Source organism: Pipistrellus hanaki (assembly GCF_964339955.1).
Source record: "Pipistrellus hanaki genome assembly, chromosome: 17".
In the NCBI taxonomy this organism is placed as follows: domain Eukaryota; kingdom Metazoa; phylum Chordata; class Mammalia; order Chiroptera; family Vespertilionidae; genus Pipistrellus; species Pipistrellus hanaki.
Window position 1 is genome coordinate 38,107,536 of NC_140519.1, and position 22,684 is coordinate 38,130,219.

The 22,684-nt window shown below is 36.0% G+C and overlaps 1 protein-coding gene across 6 annotated transcripts in view; it reads left to right on the top strand.

The window, feature by feature from the left end:
* VPS13B (vacuolar protein sorting 13 homolog B) overlaps positions 1 to 22,684 on the top strand; it is a 522,947-nt gene that overhangs the window by 64,212 nt on the left and 436,051 nt on the right. For all 6 annotated transcript variants that reach the window (XR_014793185.1, XM_084864486.1, XM_084864483.1 and 3 more), the window contains exon 17: positions 2,774 to 2,955. Coding sequence is in view for 5 of the 6 variants with exons in the window: in XM_084864486.1 (XP_084720612.1) it covers positions 2,774 to 2,955 (182 nt within the window). In the remaining variant the exon portion in view is untranslated. The remainder of the gene's footprint in view (positions 1 to 2,773; positions 2,956 to 22,684) is intronic.

The window sequence follows — 22,684 nt, forward strand, 5'->3', positions numbered from 1 at the left end:
CTACCTGCTACCTGTACGGGGGGAATGTGGGCTATTCAGTGCCACTGCTGAACCTCTGGGCAGGGGACTTAACATGGGAAAGTAAAAATACTACAAAGCTGACTGTTACTACTGAGATTAGCTGGGCTTTTAATTTTTTAAATCATTTTTTTATGTTTAAGTGTCCCCCCCTCCCCCCCTTTTTTTTGCTACAGGCTTTTGGTTAATTTTCAGAATTTAAAAAAATGTTAATTCTTGACGTCTTTTGACATTTTTTTTGGTATACTACCTTATTCTGTCTTTTTTTCTGATGTCATTTTTCTGTGGGGTAGTTTTAAGTGAAGTTTTATTTCAATGAGGAGATAAGAAATTATTTGATAATTCAGTGTCAGGACAGGGAGAGAGGTACGTGGATACATTAATAATGCTAATATCTTATTTTCACATTTTAAAGATGTTTTATGAAGTTACTTCATGTTGACATAGTTTGCGATTTTCTTAGTTCCTTCTTGAAATATTGCAATTTCTTTTAAAATGTTTGAAAAAAAATAATAATACAGATTTAAAAAAAATAATAGTCTAGATTTCTCAAAGGACCAAGTAAATCAATATAGACATTAACATAGGGAAAACAAGGAGAAGAACACATAAAATGCATCCACTATTTTCCTCTTCCAGGAATGGCTTCTATAAATAGTTCTATTCTGAACTTGTAATTTCAATATTCAAATCCATGCAGATATGGTTTTATGATGTGTGCGTAAGCCACCACTTCCTGTCATTATAAGGAACTGTCTTAAAAGGCAACTACAGAGGCTCCCAAAAAATGTATACACACTTTAACAGCTGAGAGCTCAGTTTTGAAAATGAAATGTATTTTAATAAGCACTGTCTTTATAATTATTTAAAGTATGTTGCATATGTTGTTTTGGGATACCCTATATATGTATTTTACTCACCCATATTTCATGATAGCCTTTTATGTCAGTAGATTTAGCAACCTTTATTATTTTAATATCTGAAGTTAATGTGCCAGAATTTAACAGTGCGATTGTCTCAGGTGTATGCTATTTTAAATAATGCTGCAAATACTATCATGGTCTAAGTATTCTTTTTAAAAAACATACATATTATTATTTTAAAATATATTTATTTCAGAGAGGAATGAAGAGGGAGAGAGAGAGAGAGAGAGAGAGAAACATCAATGATGAGAGAGAATCATTGATCAGCTGCCTCCTGCACGCTCCCCTACCGGGGATGGAGCCTGCAATCCAGGCATGTGCCCTTGGCTGGAATCGAACCTGGACCTTTCAGTCCACAGGCCGATGCTCTATCCACTGAACCAAACTGGACAGGGAGATCTAAATATTCTTGCAGACTCATGAGAGTTTCTATCAGGTAGATTCCTAGAAGATGTGTTAGAAGAGCCTGAGAGGTTTTTCTCATCTGAGAGGTTGTCTTACATTGTTTTAATTTGAATTTCCCCTTTTCTAGTGAGGCTTAGAGTCTTCATGTTATGGGTCATTTCTGATTTAGCTAGAATTGGAACTCAGATTTTTTTATAATTTCATGTCCTACATCCAGTTCCTTAAATGAAAAACTTTGAAAGAAAGGTTAAAGATTTACAAATATAAATAAACTAGAGGCCTGATGCACAAAATCTGTGCAAGGTTAGGCCTTTGCAGACCTGGCTACCTCCCAGCCCCGGCTGCCTCACGTCCATGGCTGCCTCATGGTCCTGGCTACCTCTCAGCCCCGCAGCCCTGACCCCCGCCTGCACCTGCCTTGGCAGGTTCTGCCTGCATCCGTCCGTACTGCCCTTGTCCACCACCACACTCCCCCAGATCCCTGGTTCTGTGGAGCCCCCTGATCGATCGCCCTGCAGAGGTTGGCCTGAGCCTCCGTCTTTGGGGCGATTGCGAGTCCACTTCCCTTCCACCCCCGCATCAATCGCCCCCTGGCTGGTGGCTTGGGCTTCCCTCTGTGGGGTAATTGATCAAGGAGGCCCTCCTCCCACCATCAATTGCCCTGCAGAGGGTGGCCTGGCCTCCCTCTTTGGGGCGATCACAGAGCTCCCTACAAGCAATTGCTCTGCTGGTAAGTGGCCTGGGCTTCCCTCTGCAGGGTGATCGTGGGGCGATGGTGGCCCCACCGACCAACTGCATTGCACCAGCCTTGGCTGGCCTGGCGCCAGTTAGTGTTATACCATGGTCATCTGGACAGTCCTTCTGCTGTTTGGTCATTAGGTTGATTTGCATATTATGCTTTTAGTATTATAGATTCTAGAAATTGAACTTTCCAGAGTTAAGTTTAGATGGAATCTCAGAAGAATGGCTGTGTATTTGATATCGTAATTTATCTCTTTGTGTCTTGTTTTCCCATCTTAAAAATTAAGATAATGATAAAACCTCTCTCAAAGAATATTAGGGAAGAATTCAATGAGTTAGTTGATAGAAGAAATTTAGAACATTGTATGTCTGCTAGTAAATTCTCTTTGAGTGTTAAATATTAATATTTCACTGTTTTTTTTCCTGATGATTGACTTTGGTAAAATATAGTTGCATGAACAGAATTTATATGTATGAATTATTTTATTTTGCATTTATATATTTTATTATGTAAGATCTGAAAAAGTGAAACTTGTTTAAAGTTAGTAGAATTGTGTATCTATTTGATAATTCTATTTTAAAGTATTTCTAATGCATACTAATTCTTCTCTGGCAACTTAATTCATTTTTATGTTGTTTGTAAATACTATATACTATATTGTTATTCTTTCTGTTTTCTTATGCAGGACGAAAAGATCTCAGATTGCTATGACTGAAGGTATATTTGAACTTCCAAATCTTACAATTCAAGCTACAAGAGCACAGACGCTTTTGCTGCAAGCAATATATCAAAGTTGGTCTCATATTGGAAGTGTCAGCTCTTCAGTAGTGAATGAAGCTTTGATGAATGAAGTTTTCCAAACTATAGGTAAGAGCACAATCTTCTTGACAATTATATGGAAAGTTCTTCCTAGTTGTGACTAATATTTTACCATTCAAACCTATATGCATAACTTGCTCAACTTACGTTGTGTAGTGTATTTAACCATTTAGTTGTGTTCCCTGCCACCAATTTCCGGATATCTATATTATAAAAGGCCAGTGGCCATAACGCTGTAACGACCAAATGACCGGTCACCAGGAGGTACGTGGAGCACCTCTCGTTCCTTCCCGTGGGCCCGTGAGCCACTTGCGGCTCCCGTGGTGTGGTGGGGCTCGCAGCTCGCATGGCCCGGGCTGGCCTGGAGTCCCACTGGTGCGGCAGTTCTGGGTCTTGCGTGATTTCGCGTGCTTGGCCTCCAGTATTTTATAATTGCAAGAGATTTATTTTTTTACCTACTCCTTGTACAATTGATGCTTTCGCCTTACATAGATAACTTTTGAGGGGATCAATGTGTATGTTTGAAATGGTAAATAAGCACAAATACAATATGTTTGATTATGCTGGTAGAATGGATTAAAATGCTTGATCATAATACTGTGAGAGTTGGTAAGCAAATTATCCTTTTTGTGTGCAGCATGATGTTTTGATATGCAAAGCGGAATAGTTACTACAGTCAAACTAGATAACATCTTTGTCTCCTTACATGGTTACCAATCTTTTCCTGTGGTGAGAGCACCTGAAATGTACTCTTAGCAAAACCTGTATATAATATTTTATTTCTGATTGTAGTCATCATGCTTTACATTAGATTTATAGAACTCATTCGTCCTACATAACTTTGTAATCTTTAAAACAACATCTCTCATTAACCCCTACCACCTAGGCTCTGGTAACATTGTTCCATGTATTTGACTTTTTTTAGATTCCACATATACTAGTAAAAGAGATCACATAGCATTAGTCTTAATAGCCAAAAGGTAGAAACGACAGAAATGTCTATAACTGATAATTGTACAATGGAATATTATTCAGACATAAAAAGGTATGAAGTAGTGATACATGCTACAATGTGGAGAACCTTGAAAACAGCATGCTAAGAGGTAGAAGCCAGATGTAAAAAATCACATATTATTTCATTTATATGAAATGCTTGAAGCAGGCAAATCTGCAGGGACAGACAGTAGATTAATGGTTGCCAAGGGTGAGAAGGAGGAATGGGAGTGATTGCTAATGGATATGAGTTTCTTTGGGGTAATGAAAATGTATTGGAATTAGATTGTGGTGGTGTTTTTACGATTGTGAATATGCTCAATTCCACTTAATTGTACGCTTTGAAAGGATACATTTTATGGTATATAAATTTCGTTTCATTCCAAAAAGTTTTTTGAATTGATGAATATTTAAGTAGACTAGATATGTGTTGTAGTCTGAATGTTTGTTTCCACCATAATTCATCTTTTGAAAATTCTAAGGCCTAGTGCAATGGTATTAGAAAGTGGGGTCTTTGGGAGTTGATTCGATGATGAATTTCATGAATGAAATTAATGTTCTTCTATAAAGAGGCCAGAGAGAGCTTCCTTGCCCCCTATACCATGTAAAGACACAGAGAGAAGTCAGCAACCTGCACCCTGAAAGTGGTTCTCACCAGAACCTGACCATGTTGGCACCCTGCCACCATCCAGAACAGTGAGAAATAAATTTCTGTTGTTTATAGTCCACCCTAGATTGTGATATTTTGTTATATCAGTCCAAATGGACCAATACATTGTGTTACTGCTTTTCATAGGCCATTATTTTATGTGGAGTTACTCATTGGATCGCATATTTTCTTTTAAGGCCTACTACACTGAGGCCTTTATTGGTGATACTATTTAGCACTGTGAATTTGTCTGATTTAATTTTTTGCTTGTCCAGTTTCTGTTTCCTGTAATGTTCTCTCCAGAGTTTTTTTGGTTTATTTTCTCACAATAATAATCTGTCTTTTTTTATTTAAATTTTTTTTTTTTGTGTGTGTGTGAGTTTCTGCAGGCCTAGCTCCACAATTCATATCAGTAAGCAGGTAGTGATTTTAATTACTTTTATAATTTTAATTTTTTTTAACCCAACTAATCCCCTATTTTCTTTTCTAAATTTATCAAGTAGCCAAAACCGGTTTGGCTCAGTGGTAGAGTGTCGGTCTGTGGACTGAAGGGTCCCAGGTTCGATTCCGGTCAAGGGCATGTATAATACCTTGGTTGCGGGCACATCCCTAGTAGGGGGTGTGCAAGAGGCATCTGGTCCATGTTTCTCTCCCATCGACGTTTCTAGCTCTCTATCCCTCTCTCCTCCTCTCTGTAAAAAATCAATAAAATATATTAAAAAAATAAATAAATTTATCAAGTGGACTATGCTATTAAAATTTTTTTATTTAAAATTTCTTATTCTGAAAATATTCTGCCCTAGCAGAATGCAGTCACAGGCATTAAAAACAATCGAACAAGTAACCATAAAATATGTGATTCATAACCTGGTGATCTTTTATTGAGAAACCTAAAACGTGTAGAACTGATTTATTGCAGATTAGGGGAATTGAGGAAAGTGGAATGCTGTTAGGATGTTTTCACCTCTGCCAAGGAAGTTTATTTTTATCAAATAAAGCAGCTGTAAAATTTATAATAGGTATTAAAAAGATCAGCTAAAATAATTTTAATAAGCCATATTTTCAAATGCCCAGTAATCTTATGTTTTTCTTTTGCTAGCCTAAGTCTAATTTTGTTTATTTTGTTCTTAGTGGTGTGTTTGTAGTATTGTCTCCAAAATTTCTACCTTATTAAGATCCAGGAAGTATATATTTAAGGTGTAAGGTTTAGCATTTTATTATCTTGCATCTGTGGGCTATTAATAGACAATACTCAGCACTGTTAAACTTTGTTTAATATGTTTGGTTTAAGCATGTGATCTTTGCTTTACATTACAGCTAGTTCTCATTTACTACATTAATGAAGTGGTTATGTAGGCTGTGTACATTCCTGAGTCTTTCAGACTTATATTCTGATAATGTGTGGAAGAACAACATTGTTCTTCTGTTCTAAAGCTGATCATAAGTCTAGTACTAGTACTTCTCTTCAATGTTCCTGCTTCACCTTCTATAATAATTTGTGTCTCTACCCTCCCTTCCTACAGATTGCTGTCTTATTATTGATCGCAGCATCCAGTGTGTTTTCGTATTCTTCATTCTAATGGCTTTTCTCTCTGTCCTTATTGAATATAATTCCATTTTGATAATATTCGCCTACCTTATTCTTTGTCCTTTGATAACTAGTGCTTTACCACAAGTTAAAATCAGTTTTTTTCCTTTGGATTTAACACTATACTTAACAGTCATCTTGGTCATCAAAAAATTTGCATTTTTCCACATTCATGTCTTTGCCTAGCCTCCCCCTCTCCGCCTTTCCCCCTCAAACCAGAAATGTCTTACCTTGGTTTCTCTCGACCTATCCGCCCCCCTGAAAACAGCTTTATTGAGATATAATTCACATACCATACATTCACCCCTTCAGGTATACAGTATTAAACATATAGTGTGTTCAGAGTTCTGTGTCCATCACCACAGTCTTATTTTGGAGTATTGTCATTACCCAAAAAAGAAGTCCCACATTCTTTAGCCATCAATCCTGAGCCTGTTGTGCTCCAGCCCTAGTCGACACAAATCTTTTTTTGTCTCCATGGGTTTGCCTATTCTGGACATTCAAATACAGACTTTGTGACTAAATTCTTTCACTTAATGTACTGTTTTAGGAGTTTGTCCATTGTAGCTTGTATCCATACTTCATTTCTCTTTTTATCAAGTAATATTCCATTGTGTGTATATACCACATTTTGTTCATCCACTCATCAGATGGTGGATGTTTGGGTTATTTGTACTTTTGACAGTTATGAATATTGTTGCTACCAACATTCATCTACAAGTTTTTGTGTGGACATATGCTCATGTTTGTATTTCTCATGTTTGTATTTCTCATGGATGTATATCTGGGTGTAGAATTGTGGAGCCATATGGTAACTATATTTAACTTTTTGAAAAATTGCCAAACTGTTTATTCCATTGTACTAATATATTCCCACCTGGGCTGTATGAGAGTTCCTGTTTTCCCACATCCTCACCATACTTTTATTGCCTGTCTTTTGGTTATAGCTATCTGGGTATGAAGGAAGTAGTATCTCATTGTGGTTTGGATTTGTATTTCCCTCATAGCTAATGAGGTTGAGCATCTTTTCCTATGCTTACTGACTATATATTTTTTGCGAAGAAATGTCTACTTAAAATCTTTGTTTATTTTACATGGCCTGTGTATCCTTTTGTTTTAAGTTGCACAATTGTCTCTTATCAGATATATGGTTTATAAACATTTTCTGCAATCCTGTGGTTTGTCTTTTCACTTTCCTGGTGATCATCCTCTGTCTAAATTTTCTCTCATTTGTACCCTCAAGTATATCTGTACATTGGACCTTGTTATCATTCAGAATTGGTTTGTTTCTTTTTTGCTGTTGATCCTGTTCCTTGGTCTTTATCATTATATTCTTTCAAGCTATTTTTTTTTTTTTTTTTTTTTTTTTTAAATATCACAGAATCCTACCTATACTTATTACTCAGCTTGGTTCCCATGGTCAACAGTTTTAGTGATGGTAACCATCCATTTGCTTTCTCCATGCCTATTCTTCAACATGTTCTGCTTGCAGTTAGAAATTTTTTTATGTGCTGCATCTACCACCACCAAAGTAACACTATTATCTGAACTGAATTTTTAATAGTTTTTGGCATTTTCAGAAAAGTTAACTTATAATTGAATTTCTATTTCCCATTTTATTAATTGTAGACTGCAGACTGGGATTTGAAATCAACTTTGTTAGTTACTACTAAGAGCTTGAAAGGGATCAAATAGAATGCATATAATGTAGTAAGAGAAACTTCTATTATGTTCATTATATTTATAAACAGGAAAGATGTACTTTATTAATAAATGGAATTATTGCTTTAATTTTTTTTCTCTCTGTGTGAGAACAGGCATTACAGTTTTTTGTAACTGCTTCTTAAAATTTGGGTTTTAGAAACTGATTCGATAGGTGTGAGAAATGCCTGAATAACAAAAAGGAGAAAAACTTGTACATTTCCAATGAAAGAACTACAATAATTTGATAATAACAATGATATGCTTTTCAGATTTTAAAATTCCTTAGCAAGAAAATGTAGTACAGACATATCTCATTTTATTGCGTTTCACTTTAGTGCGACCCAGAGATATTGTTTTTTTCACTTACTGAAAGTTTGTGACAACCCTGTGTCCAGAAAATCTTGATGGTGCCATTTTTCTAACAGCATTTGCTCACTTCTTATCTCTGTGTCTCGTTTTGATAATTCTTGCAACATTTCAAACCTTTTCTTTATTATTATATTTGTTATGATGATGTGTGATGAGTGATCTCTGATGTTACTATTTTAATTCTTTTGGAGCACCATGAACCATACCTGTATAAAACGGTGAACTTAATAAGTGTTGGGTGTGTGTTCTTACTGCTGTACCGACCGGCTGTTCTCCTGTTCCCTGAGACACAGCAATAATGAAATTAGGCCTATTAATAACTCTATAGTGGCCTCTAAGTGTCCAAGTGAAAGGAAGAGTTGCATGCCTCTCATTTTATATAAATCGAAATCTTGATATTATTAAGCTTAGTGAAGAAGGGATGTAGAAAGCCCGGGTAGGTGAAAAGCTAGGCCTTGTGCTCCAGTTAGCCAACCTGTGAATGCAAAGGAAAAGCTCTTGAAGAACATTAAAAGTGCTACTCCAGTGGACGCAAGAAGGATAAGGAAGTAAAGCAGCTTATTGCTGATAGGGAGAAAGTCTTACTGCTCTGCACAGATAAAGCCAGCTCAACATTCCCTTAAGCTCACACTGAGTCCAGAGCAAGGGCCTCTCTTCATTTTTGATGAAGGTAGAAAGAGATAAGGAAGCTGCATAAGAAAAATTTGAAGCTAATACAAGTTGATTCATGAGGTTTAAAAATGGAAAGGGGCCATCTCCATAAAATATAAAAATGCCAGGTAAAGCAGCAAGTGCTGATGTAAAGCTGCAGCAAGTTATCCAGAAGATCTAGCTCAGAAGATAAATGAATATGGCTACACTAAACAACAGATTTTCAATGTAGATGAAATAGTCTTTTATTGGAAGAAGATGCCATCTAGGACTTTGAAAGTTAGAGAGCAGAAGTCAATGTTTGGCTTTAAAGAATAGGTAGACCTTCTTGCTGGGACTAACTGTAGCTGACTACTTAAGTCGAAGCTAGTGCTCATTTAGCATTCTAAAAATTCAGGGCCCTTAAGAATTACAATAAATCTACTCTGCCAGTGCTCTCTAAATGGAACAACAAAGCCTGGATGATAGTATATCTGTTTACAACATGGTTTACTGAATATGTTAAGCCTGTTGTTGAGACCTTCTGCTCAGAAAAAAGATTCCTTTAAGAACGTCACTGCTCATTGATAATGCATTTGGTCACCCAAGAGCTCTGATGGAGATGTACAACAAGAATAATGTTGTGTTCATGCCTGCTACATAACATCCAATTTTCAGGCTGTGGGTAAAGGAATAATTTCAACTTTCAGTTCTTATTTATCAAATACATTTTGTAAGACGATAGTGATTGTTCTAATGGATTTGGGCAAAGTAAATTGAAAACCTACTGGAAAGAATTTACTATTCTAAAAGCCATTAAGAACATTCATGGTTCATGGGAAGACAACAAAATAACAGCATTAACAGAGTGTGGATGAAGTTGATTCCAACTCTCACGGATGACTACTTTCTGGGGTAAAGACTTCAGTGGAGGAAGTAACTGCAGATGTGGAAATAGCAAGAGAACTAGAATTATAATGTGACTGAATTGCTGCAGTCTTATAATCAGACTTTAACAGATGAGGAATTGTGTCTTAGTAATGCTCAAAGAAAGTGGTTTCTTGAGATGGAATCTACTCCTAGTAAAGTTGCTGTGAAGATTCTTGAAAGGACAATATGGAATTTTGAATATTATATCAATATAAACTTAGTTCATAAACCAGAAGCAGGTTTTGAGAGGATTCTCTTAAATTTTGAAAGAATTACTGTGGGTAAAATGCTATCAAACATCAAGCATCACATGCTACGGAGAAGTTGTTCGTGAAAGAAAGAATCAATTGATTGGGCAGACTTTATTGGCGTCTTATTTTAAGAAATTGCCACAATCACTTCAACCTTTAGCATCCATTATTCTGATCAGTCAGCAGCCATTGAAGGTAAGATCTTCCACCAGCAAAAAGAGTATGATTTGCTGCAGGCTCAGATGATGTGTTAGCATTGTTTAGCAATGGAGTATTTTTAAATTAAGGTCTGTTGATTTTTTTAAAATACATACTAATGCTATTGCATAATTAAAAGACTATAATATAGTATGAACATAATGACTTTTTTGTGCCCTGGGAAACCAAAAAATTTATGTGACTTGCTTTATTTACCTTATTGTGGTAGTCTGGAACCCAACTTGCAGTATCTCTGAGGTATGCTTGATTGATTTTTATACCATTTAAGAAGAAATGGCAAGAGGAACAGCACAGGATCATGGGCAATATACATGTACATGCAACGTATTAGAAATTTCTGGAGTATCTTAAATGTGAAAAATGTTATTATGAAATCTTGATATGTAAGACAACTTGGTTATTGATTCCATGATTATAATAACACAGCACTCTTAGTGAGGGGTAACCAATATTAGGTTGTGGAATAATATAAATAATTTTATTAACTCAAAGGAAATAAATTAATTTGATAGTTAAGTTTTAAATGTGTCCCATTTATTCTGCATTCTTACATCAAGAACTAAACCACAGAAAAATGTTTTATTCTTTGATTACAGGTACAGAATTTTTTTTTACTATTTTATTAACTTGATTATTAAAAAGCTACTTATTTAACATTACTTTTTCCTTTAATAACTGAACAAGTCTGTATAAATAAAATCAAGTAACATTAGGTGGTTGGATTTTATTGGGTAATAAGAAAGAATTTGCAAAAACTTTGTGCTTTAGTCTTCTCATCGTACATGTTGGATTAGTAATGATGCTTCAGATATGTGACATTAAATTTACTTTTGAACATCAAAACCAAAACAGGCCTTTAGGAAGAAAATACGTTTTCTTTAACAAACCCTATATCATAATACATTAAAAAAAGATAATTTTTATTGAATCACATTTTTAGTTTCTTTTTTTGTGAATATGTTTATGTAAATATATTTACGGCTTTAAGTAAATATTTATATGAATATTGAGTTATTTATTTTTTAAAGCTCTAGGGAGTCATTTTTCTTCATCAGTTCTTACAAAAGTCAGGATAAAATTAGAAGACATTAAAATAAATAATAAAAAGTCTTGCTAATCTTAGTGATTTAATTTTTTGCATTGAATTTTATTAATCTGCATGTTACATATAGATGTTTTTGTGTAGTGAATGTCTTACTCACAGGTAATAAGAATATTTTCAATTTTTAGTTATTGAAATTTAGGAGAGATCAGAAATTGAATAAGAAATTAGAAATTATGTAATAAGAGAATATCAAATACAGGAAATTTAATTAAATAAAGAATAAAGTAGAAGTTTGAACTGAATATATATTATTAATTGGGATTATTGAATTACATATTTTTGCTGTTCATGTTTTTGATGGCACTAAAATTATAGAAATTCTAATCCTTGCTTATTTTTCCAGAAGATAAAATACAAAGTCACAAGTGATTTTTGTTTTCTCAGGAAAACAAGGACTTGCTACCACTTTTTCCTTATTTAGGTAGTTCATTGTTTTGTTGATAGCCTAGTTCAATTAATCTGTTTGCAGGGAAAGTACTAACACACTTTAAAATCTGTGCTGAAGGTGATCATATGGACATTTGAATCCCTCATTTAAGTGATGTTTTAATGCTAAAATAAAAATAGACTTTCCAGAAAGTAACTGTAAAAGTATTTTTATGCAAGATTTCATGTGGGATATCTTAATGGTTGAATAATAAATTTTACCTCATAAAAAAGAAATTCAATAATACAGTAGCTTTCTCAGCTCAGTAGCATCTGGTCTATTCTCATGAGAGCCAATATTTTCCAACTCATTAGGATCATGTCGTTCTGTATGTCGTCAACATTGACTTAGCCAAGCTACCTTTACTTACATAACCGCCAAACTATTAAATAGGTCTCTTGTGGAGTGAAGTCAAATATTCCTCTTACTTTACTTCTGCCTTAGAAGAGGGGAAGAAATTATACATACTGTAACATTTAAACATCTGGTCTAAAACCACATCAGTGTAACTCTGAGCGAAGTTACGGATTCCGTATTCTTCCCAGGTGTGCATATAAAAATGGTTTTGGAGTTGTTGACTAGTTCTTTAACCATTTAGGAAAAAGACTGAGGCATGGTGATATACTTTTTCTATTCCCCTTTTCAGTTTTATCCCATCTGAAAAACATCTTCAATATGTTCTGAAATATACTTCCAAGAGGTTCTAGAATACGTATATTTGAGCTGTTAAAATTTTTTCTTTCCAGAGAGAGGCATTGACTATAAATTTATCCTTGTCTAAAAATAAAGAGTTGAGTTAGATTTGCATTAAGAACTACCAGTAAAATTATATCCTTGTTATTTAAATTATAGTAAAATGATACTACTTTTAGGAATCTTGTGCCCCTATATAAATTTTGCATATGAATGTTTATTGAACTTAAAAATTCCTTTTTACTTCATGTAGTTATTGAGATTATATACAGTATATGTGACAATTATTAAGAAATAAATAACCACATACATAATCATTTTTCTTTTTTTTTTTTAATATATTTTATTGATTTACACAGAGAGGAATTGAGAGGGATAGAGACTTAGAAACATCGATGAGAGAGATACATCGACCAGCTGCCTCTTGCACACCCCCCACGTGCCTTCGACCGGAATCGAACCCGGGACCTTTCAGTCCGCAGGCTGACGCTCTATCCACTGAGCCAAACCGGATTGGGCACATAATCATTTTTCTATGAGTATAGTTTAGAGAATTGAGAATGTGCTTTTCAATGCTTTTTGAATATGAATACAATTATGAATAATAAATCAGATGGACTAATTCTATGTGTAAATGAATGAAGAGAGGAGAACAGATACATGTCTCGCCAGAGTCCTGTTTCCTTTATTGAACTTCTCTTGTACACATGTATTTGGGAGTTAGCATTCCCTATCCCATGAGTAATTTTCCAAAACAGAGTACTTCATTTTATACCTGACATTTTCTGCTCCTCACTCCTAATCCTTCCATCACATAATCCTTTTATTGTTCCCAGTGTTCTGAAATTTACCTCCCATTGAGCTATGTTCTCTTGGGGTACACTTCCAAAGCACTATACATTATTGTTAATGCATATAATGTCTTGGCCACCATTGGATTTCACTGAGCATATCTCGAGTTGAGATTATACTGTTTGTGTGTACATACATTATATGCTTACGTTTTAGTGCCATCATGTTAGACATAGAGTATTTCTGAAACTGTGTTTGTAAATTGAATGACTGGTAGTGGAAAGTAAACTTACATGTTATAAGGGCTTAAAAAACAAAATTTAATTGCGTAACTGTCTTTCCTATAGGAATAACATTTTTTTTTTTTTTTTTGACTGGGAAAATAAAAGTGTATGTGAGAACTGTCTTGGATGACCAAGTAACTAATGGACAGGGTTGATTCTTGATTATAGGAGCTTATCAGCCAGACACCCACATTTCCCACAAGTCTGCTGATTCTTACCCTTACTCTTATTTTGTTAACTTGATTATAAAGTGGGAAAGCCAATACTACAGAGAGAATTACGTACATAACCACCCTTAGTGAGCAGATACAAAAGGAGTAACTTTGCCATATAAAAAGGTAACTTTTAGAGATATCCTCTTAAAATGTGTAAAAGTTCATATTGTATGAAAGGTATTGAACCTCTCTGTTAATATGCTAGTGTAGCAGATTTTTCATTTATGTTTTCTTGAGATATAATTGACATGCATCACTGTATAAGTTTAAGGTATACAGCATAGTGGCTTACATATATTGAAAATTGATTACCACAATAAGTTTATTAATATCCATTGCTTCCAATAGACACAAAAAAAGAAAATCTACCCTTGTGATGAGAACTTTTAGGATTTACTCTCTTAGGTAAATATACCATACAGAAGCATTAACTTTAATCATCATGTTGTACATTATATTCCCAATGCTATTTATCTTGTATTTGGAATTTTATGCCTTTTGACCATCTACATCTAATTCCCCTAACCCTCATAACCTGCCTCTGGTAACCACAAATCAGTGCAACTGGTCTTGAGGTCAGCCTTTTGGTTGTTGGTCTGGTTTTGTTGCTTTTTTTGGGCCTGGAGCTGAAATACACTGATGTTGCTTCTAGGGAGGAAGATCAGGAAGTCCAAACCACCTCACTAATGATATGCTAGGGGAGGAAAGGTCACCCTGGGGGCAAAGTCTCACCCTACAATTGTGCCATGGCTTTTCCATCTGGTGACCTTCTGTGCCTGGCCCATCCTCCTTGCTCTGCTCATGACTCTCTGCCTACCACAGTCATGTTCATTGCAGCATTATTTATTTTTTATTTGGTTACTTGTGTTTTAGGTGTTATATCCAAAAAAATCATTGCCAAAACTCAATGTCAAGAATCTTCCCTCTCAACTCTCATGTTTCCTTTTAGGAGTTTTATGGTTTCAGGTCTTTCATTTAAGCCTTTAATCCATTTTGAGTTAATTTTGCTGAATGGTGTAAGATAGGAGTGTAGTTTCATTCTTTTATATGTGAATATATGATTTTCCCAGCATCATTTATTGAAGAGAATATTTTTTTCCATTGAGTATTCTTGGTCCTTTTGTTAAATGTTAGCTGACTATATATGCATGGGTATTATTTCTTGGCTCTTGACTCTGTTTTATTGTCTATGTGTCAACTTAAATTTTTTTTTATTGATTTCAGAGAGGAAGGGAGAGGTAGAAAGAGATAGAAACATCAATGATGGGAGAGAATCATTGATTGGCCGCCTCTTGTATGCCCTGTACTGGGGATCAAGCTCTCAGCCCAGGCATATGCCCTGACTGGGAATCAAACTGTTACTTCCTGGATCATAGATCGATGCTCAACCACTGAGCCATGCCAGATGGGCTGTGTCAGTTTTTATTTGATTATTTTAGCTTTATAATATAGCTTGAAATCAATAAGCTTGGCCTCCTACTTTATTATTTTATTTATTTTTCTTTCTTCAGGATTGCTTTGCAGGTGTGTGTGTGGTTACATAAACTTAAAAAATTTTTTTCTACGTTTATAAAAGAAAAACCATTGGAATCTTTATAGAGAATACATTGAATCTATAGAATGCTTTGAGTAGCATGGACAATTCAACAATAATAATTCTCCCAATCAATGAACAGATATCTTTTCATTTATTTGTCTTCCTTGACTTCTTTCATCAAGGTCTTGTAGTTTTCAATGTAGAGATCTTTCACTTCCTTGGCTAGATATTTATAAAGTAGAGGCTTGGTGCATGAAATTCATACAGGGTTGGGGGGAGTCCCTCAGCCTGGCCTGTACCCTTGGGGGATATCCCACTGCTGGTTTGTGGGAGACAGTTTGTGGGAGGTGACTGGTGAGGTGCTTGCTGGCCGGCCCCACCCTTGATCATTGCCACTGCTGGTCACCGCCCTGGTGGTGGTGGGGGACGATGACAAGACGCTACTGTGTTGAGTGTCTGCCCCCTGGTGATCAGTGTGCATCATGGTGACCAGTCTTTCTGCCATTTGTTCCACTGATGGGTTGATTTGCATATTAGGGTTTTATTATATAGGAGGATATTGTATTGGTTTGGGTTCTATTGTAAATGGGATTTTCTTTATTATTCTTTCAGATAATTTCTCATTAGTACATGGAAATGCTACTGATTCTTTAATGTTAATTTTGTTTCCTACAACTTTACTGAATTCATTGATTAGATATAAAAGCTTTTGTTGGAGTCTTTAGGATTTTCTATATATGAAATGTCATCTGTAAACAGAAACCATTTGAGGTCTTTCTGATTCTGATGCCATAAAATTTTTTCCCCTTTTTAAATTAAACTTAATGGGGTTGACATTGGTTCTGATATCTTTTGTTTCTTTTTCTTGTCTGATTGCTCCAGCTAGGCCTACAGTGTTATGTTGAAATGAAGTGGTGAGAGTGGGCACCTTTTCTTCTTCCTGATCTTAGAGAAAAAGCTTTTCACCATTGTGTTTGATGTTAGCTGTGGGCTTGTCATATATGGCCTTTATTATGTTGAGGTATGTTCCTTCTATACCTAATTGGTTAAAAAATGTTTACATGAATGGATGTTGAATTTTGTAAAATGCTTTTTCAGTGTTTATTGAAATGATCATATGATTTTTTTCATTCTATTAATGTGAAGTATCACGTTTATTGATTTGTATCTTTTTAATCACTCTTTTATCCAAGGGATAAATCCCACTTGATTATGGTGAATGATCCTCTTAATGTGCTTCTGAACTTGGTTTGTTAATATTTTATTGAGAATATTTGCATCTGTATTTGTCTGGCAAATGGGTCTGTAATTTTCTTTTTCGTAGTGTCCTTATCTGGCTGTAGTATGAGGTTTATGCTGGCCTTGTAAAATGAGTTTGGGAGTCTTCCCGCCTCTGATGTTTTTGGAAGAGTTTGGTTACCCTGCTTTGAGCCTTGGGGCCTGACTAGTCAGAACTTGGTTTTCACTGATGGACAGACTAACAAACAAATGAATGGATGAATGGATAGTGGTAGCTGCACAATGATATACACACACGTGCACACAAACTGCTGTGGAAGTATTTTAGTGAGCATGACAGCCTGCAGCAGGAACATATGTGTGCCTATAGGGACAAGATCTTTACACTTTAAAGTTTGAAAATAATCGAGAGAAAATGCCGTGGAAGCAGTGAAAATAAAGACAGCCACCTCTGGATTCTGAATCTCAGCATGTGAGAGGGATTGCGTTTAAAGGGTCTGATGAGTTATTCGTTAGGACCTTGGTTCAATAAAGCACTGAACAGGTTGAGTAACCAGCACTGTGTTCTGCGGGGCCTCTTGACAAGACCCTGGCAGACGCTGATGGGATTGGGACCAGAGCCAGTCAGCAGTTTGGGGTTGGAAGGATTTTGGGGAGGTGGCCTCATATTCCCTCCGACCTTTTCCCTGGAAACACTTGGTCTCTTGGACTATGGTCCTATTATGACTGGATTTAGCCTCCTCCCTTTCCTCAGCTGGCTCCTCAGGCACTTCTGGGCTCAGCATTTCTAAACTCTGTACCAAGAAGACATGAGTGACCCCATAACACCTCTCCTCATGAATTATCAGGGGCTCCTGTTGCCTTTAAATAAACTAAAAGAGTTTCGGTAGGATCCTAAACTTTAGGATGTGGGTCTCACAGCTTCATTTCTCCCTCATTTCTTACCTCTGGCTGAATCAGATCTCTCATACCAAGTTCATCACATTTTCTTGCATTTGCCAAAAAGAAAAAAAAAAAAATCTCTGATTGATTACCTCCTTCCTATTTGAATGTAATATTAATATTTAGTATTAGTATTTCCTATGCAAATACTTCTCTCATTCACCCAAGCAGATTTATTTTCTCCTTTGTGTTATCATTGTGATTGATATATCAGCTCGCTTCAGCAGATATTTAGAACCTAGTAATTGCTAGATTTGGACCCAGATTATAAAGAATTTTCAGTCTACATGGGAAAAATAATATTTAATCTTGTGATTATACACATCATCCTATATTGTAGTTACTGTTTTACTGAGGTTTTCTGACAAAATCTAGCGTGCATATTATTTAGACTCAGATCTTAAGAAGTATCTTTCAGTTATTACTACTTAATCATGATAACTGGATTAAAATTTATTGTGAATATTCAATTAAAGTAAATATCATAGGCCATTGGTTTTAATAGTGAAATGCAATAACATTAACTCCTGATTTTAATGTCAAAAGTAAATTGTTCTCTGACAAAATTTTTTATTAGTGAGTAATTAGAAACAGCTTTACTCACTAAGTTAATAAAATTTAATTGAGCATGAGGAAAAATTTCATGTGATGTTAGGTTAATATGTATAAATTGGAAAATAGAACTTATCAGTAGAATAACTACTAATTTCTTCCCTACCTGACTTGACTTAATTTTGTGGATGTTTCTTCATAAGTAGTAGTTATTCTTTAGTAATTTTTCACCTCTCAGGAGCCTGCTTGATATTCCAACCCACTTTGCTCTTCCCTACAGCTAGAACACATGATCTCTGCCCATGTTTATCAGCCCTGCCTCAGGGTCTGGGTCTGATCCTGTCATTAATCTGGGGATGATTTAAGGAATACACATCGAGGTGACTCGGACATTTGCTCCCCTTTGTAACCCCTTTGTAGTTAGTTCTGCTTTGACCATGTGTCTTAGCTCTATTGATTGAAATTAGTTTTGAGTTGACCATGCTGTTATGTTGAACTCCCATTTCAGTTGCTGGATGTCTAATTGTATTTCCCTTTCCAGATTGCTATAGATTTTGGAGGCTTTTCTTAATGTCAGCCCTGCGGATGTAGTATTTTCCACTAAATGTTTCCAGAAATATGAAGGCATCTGCCTGTTGACTACCCATTTTACTTTGTGTGTGTGTGTTTTAAGGTAATTACTGATTATACTAGAAGCCTAGTGCACAAAAATTCACCAGGGGGAAGTGGAGGGTTCCTTAGCCTGGCCTGCAACCTCTTGCAGTCCAGGAGCCCTAATGGGATGTCCAACTGATGGCTTAGGCCCGCTCTTTGCCCCGCCTTACCCTCCATTGCACCGCTGCTGCTGGTGGCCTCCCTCTGTGGGAGGTGACCCCGGCAGGCCTATCTGGGGACAGTGCTAGGCAGCCCCGCTTGGAATTGCCCCACCGCTGTTGCTGCTGCAAGAGGAGACTGAGCAGACGATCAGGGGATGGTTCCCGCTCTCCCACCCCATTGCTGTCCTCTCCCTCTGCTCTCCCTTCCCCCCAGCCCGCTGGTACGGGCCTTGGCTGGCCTGGTGTCACCTGCTCACCGCCCCGCCCCCTGCCAAACCGTCATTCAGCTGTTTGGTCAATTTGCATGTTACACTTTTATTGTATAGGATTACATTTGCCTGCTAGCATACGTATTGCATTGTTTCTTATTGAACGGGTATCTGATCTGACAACTCATCTCAACTTTTGCATTTTTTCTCATTCCATAAATCAGGGGTTGGAAAATCTGGTTCACTAGTTGTTTTTGTAGATAAATTTTATTGAAACATAAACACGCTTGTTCCTTGAAATATTGTCTGTGGCTGCTTTTGTCCTACATTGACAGGGTTGAGTAGTTATAATAGAGAATATATGGCCCCACAAGTACAAAAACACATACTATCTGGCTGTATACCAGAAAAAGTTTTCTGACCTCTGGTATATAATAGTTCTTCCTTATTCAAGGTTTTGCTTTCCATAGTTATGTACAGTCAGCTGTGGTTCAAAAGTACTGAAGGGGAAAATTTCAGATATAAACAATTCATGAGTTTTAAATTGCACACTGTTCTGACTAGTGCCTTTGCGCTCAGTCCTGCCCCAGACATGAATCATCCCTTTGTCCAGCATATTAATGCTGGGTTTGCCACTTGCCTTCTAGTCACTTAGTAGCTATTTGAGTTTATCAGATTGACAATCAAGGTAGTGCTATAATTTTGTTTAATCCTTATTTCACTTAATAATGGACCCAAACTGCAAGAGTAGTGATGCTGGCACTTCAGAGTTGCCAAAGATAAGCTGTAAAGTGCTTTCTTAAATGAAAAGTAGAATACAATACAATAAGATATTTTTGAGAGAAAGACCACATTCACACAACTTATATTACAGTGTATTCTTATAATTGCTTTCCCTCCGCCTAGCCTATGGCTCTCCAACACCCCTTGTGGGGTCCTGGATTGCAAGAGGTTACAGGCCAGGCTGAGGGACCCCAGTGGTGCATGATTGGAGCATGTCCGGCCATCTAGCCCAGTCTCTATTGGTCAGACCCCAACAGCAAGCTAACCTACCAGTCAGAGTGTCTGCCCTCTGGTGGTCAGTGCATGTCATAGCAACTGGTCGAATGGATGAATGAGCAGTCTGACAATTAGCATATTGGGCTTTTATTATATAGGATTATTTATTGTTGTTAATTTCTTACTCTGCCCAATTTATAAATTAAACTTTATCTTAGATATGTATATATATATAGAAAACAACATAGTATATAAAGGGTTTGTTATCCTTCATCTTAGGATGTATACATCCCATGGAAAAGTGGGAACTACTGTACTTTATAGATTTGTACTTTTTATTTGGTACCTATTTAAAACATTGTACTTTTTAATATATTTTATGAAAAAATTAGCATATTTATTCCTGTGATTTTTCACTCAATCTGATACTGAGGAATAGGGGTTTTGAAATCTAGATAATCTTCATGCTAATTTTTATTTTTAAATAATTTTGTTAAAGAAAAATGTTTCATTCTCAATATGAGAATGGCCTGGTTGCGACATCTGTCACCCCATTGATTGTCAGGGTTGATTCGGCTGAGTTGGCCGGCCAGGCGGGTTTCCCCCTCCTCCCTCATTGATCCACCTGAGTACTGGACCTTTCCCCCAGAGGAGAGGACCCGTCTTAGGTCAAAGGTCTATGAGTAGTTGCACTTCCCTGCCAGAACCTCCCAACAAACTCAAGAAAAGTGCCTCATCCAAATAAATATATAGGGTAAGTTATGGCAATGGTTACTTTTTACTTGTTTAATCAGGCATTTATAGTAAAGCAATCACCAAGTATTATGAAATTTATTTTTTATGTACTGTAATGTCAGTTCTTTAAATATCTTTTTTTTTTTTTTTAATATATTTTATTGATTTTTTACAGAGTGGAAGAGAGAGGAATAGAGAGTTAGAAACATCGATGAGAGAGAATCATCGATCAGCTGCCTCTTGCACACCCCCTACTGGGGATGTGCCCGCAACCAAGGTACATGCCCTTGACCGGAATCGAACCTGGGACCTTTCGGTCCGCAGACTGATGCTCTACCACTGAGCCAACTGGTTTCGGCTAAATATCTTTTTTTTAAGTAAAAAATAAGTTCATTCCATGAGGGCAGGTACCACACCTCATTTAGTCTTCTGCTCTATCCCCAATAACTAGTATTCATTTTGGAGAATGTCTAAAGATGGTATTTATATGTCTGCTTTTTTTTGGTGGCTATTCAGAATGTAAATAGTTTACAAATTCTACCAATTCTTAAGATTACTCCTTTGTTTTCATCCTCTGACACTATCTATAGTTTAGTGGTTGGGAGCTAGGCGATCTGTCTTTGCTAGTGAATGCGCAAAGTCAACCATTTAAAGGATATAAGTAAATTATGGGAGATAATTGTTAATAAGGAAATATGGTGATTTACATTACTTTGAAAAATTGTTAAAAAGGTTTGGGGTCCCCAAAACCTCTACATTTGGAGATTCTCTATAAGAACTCAGTGGACTCAGCATATAGTTATACTCCTGGCTAAGATAAAATAAGGTTAGTTTTCTTCTAGTGGAAGAACACAAAATGCAGGAATTGGGAAGTTAGAAATCAGGTCCCCAGAGAATTAGTGACAAGAGTTCTGGATTCATTTATGATTCTGGTACCAATTGCTTTTGAGGCCTTATTTTTTCCCCTTATCACTGTTATCAACCCGTCTTTATATTCCTTAATCAAATTAATCTCAGCCTTTTTTTAAGCTAGCTTAAGTTGGATTTGTTCCTTGCCATTATGTGCCCTAACAAATACATGTCATTCATTGCCTTATGCAAACTATAATTACTGATGGTTTTACATCTTCATTCTTCATCAGAGATTGGCATTTCACCTTGATTCCTTTCTGTTTATTTATATTGATGTCTTGGAGGAAGGAATGCAAAATATAATGCACATTGCACTGGGTATTATTTCTAAATTGGTCATGTTGTTATTCATATAAAGTGAATATCCAAGACCAGGAAGAAGTATTAAAGGTTAAAATGTGCTTTAGATTAAAAGTAATAAAATTAGAAAGAAAAGATTTGATTAGAACAATAAGAAAAGCTATGGGTCATACTGGACATCTAGGGAATATGAATGTGTAGCTTGAACTGTAAGTACATTGGTGAAAAATTAACATGATTTTGGATAGATTCCAAATCAAAAAGAGTTACCAGGAAGAAGTAGTAATTCTTCTTAATTTTATTCTTTACTAGTCAGAATTTTGAGCAGTATTGCTTATCACACATAAGACAATATTTTTAAAAATACTGAACAGGTTTCAGAAAACTATCTGAAGAGGAAGGAAAATGAAGAAAAATTTAAAACAAGATAAATGTAAGTTTTTTAAAAAAAAACCAGAGACAGGCTTAATGACTGTTCTCCAGAGAATATGTCTTTGAAGCTTATTCTGTTACGCTAAAACAAAACTTAAACAGTTGGCCCTGAACAACAGAGGTTTGAACTGCGTGGGTCCATTAATACGTGGAATTTTTTCAACAAATAAATAGTTGGCTTCCCATAGCCCCAGTATGGGAATAAAAGGAAACAGTACTTTTAATCTGCGGTTGGAAATTTGTGGATTTTGGTATC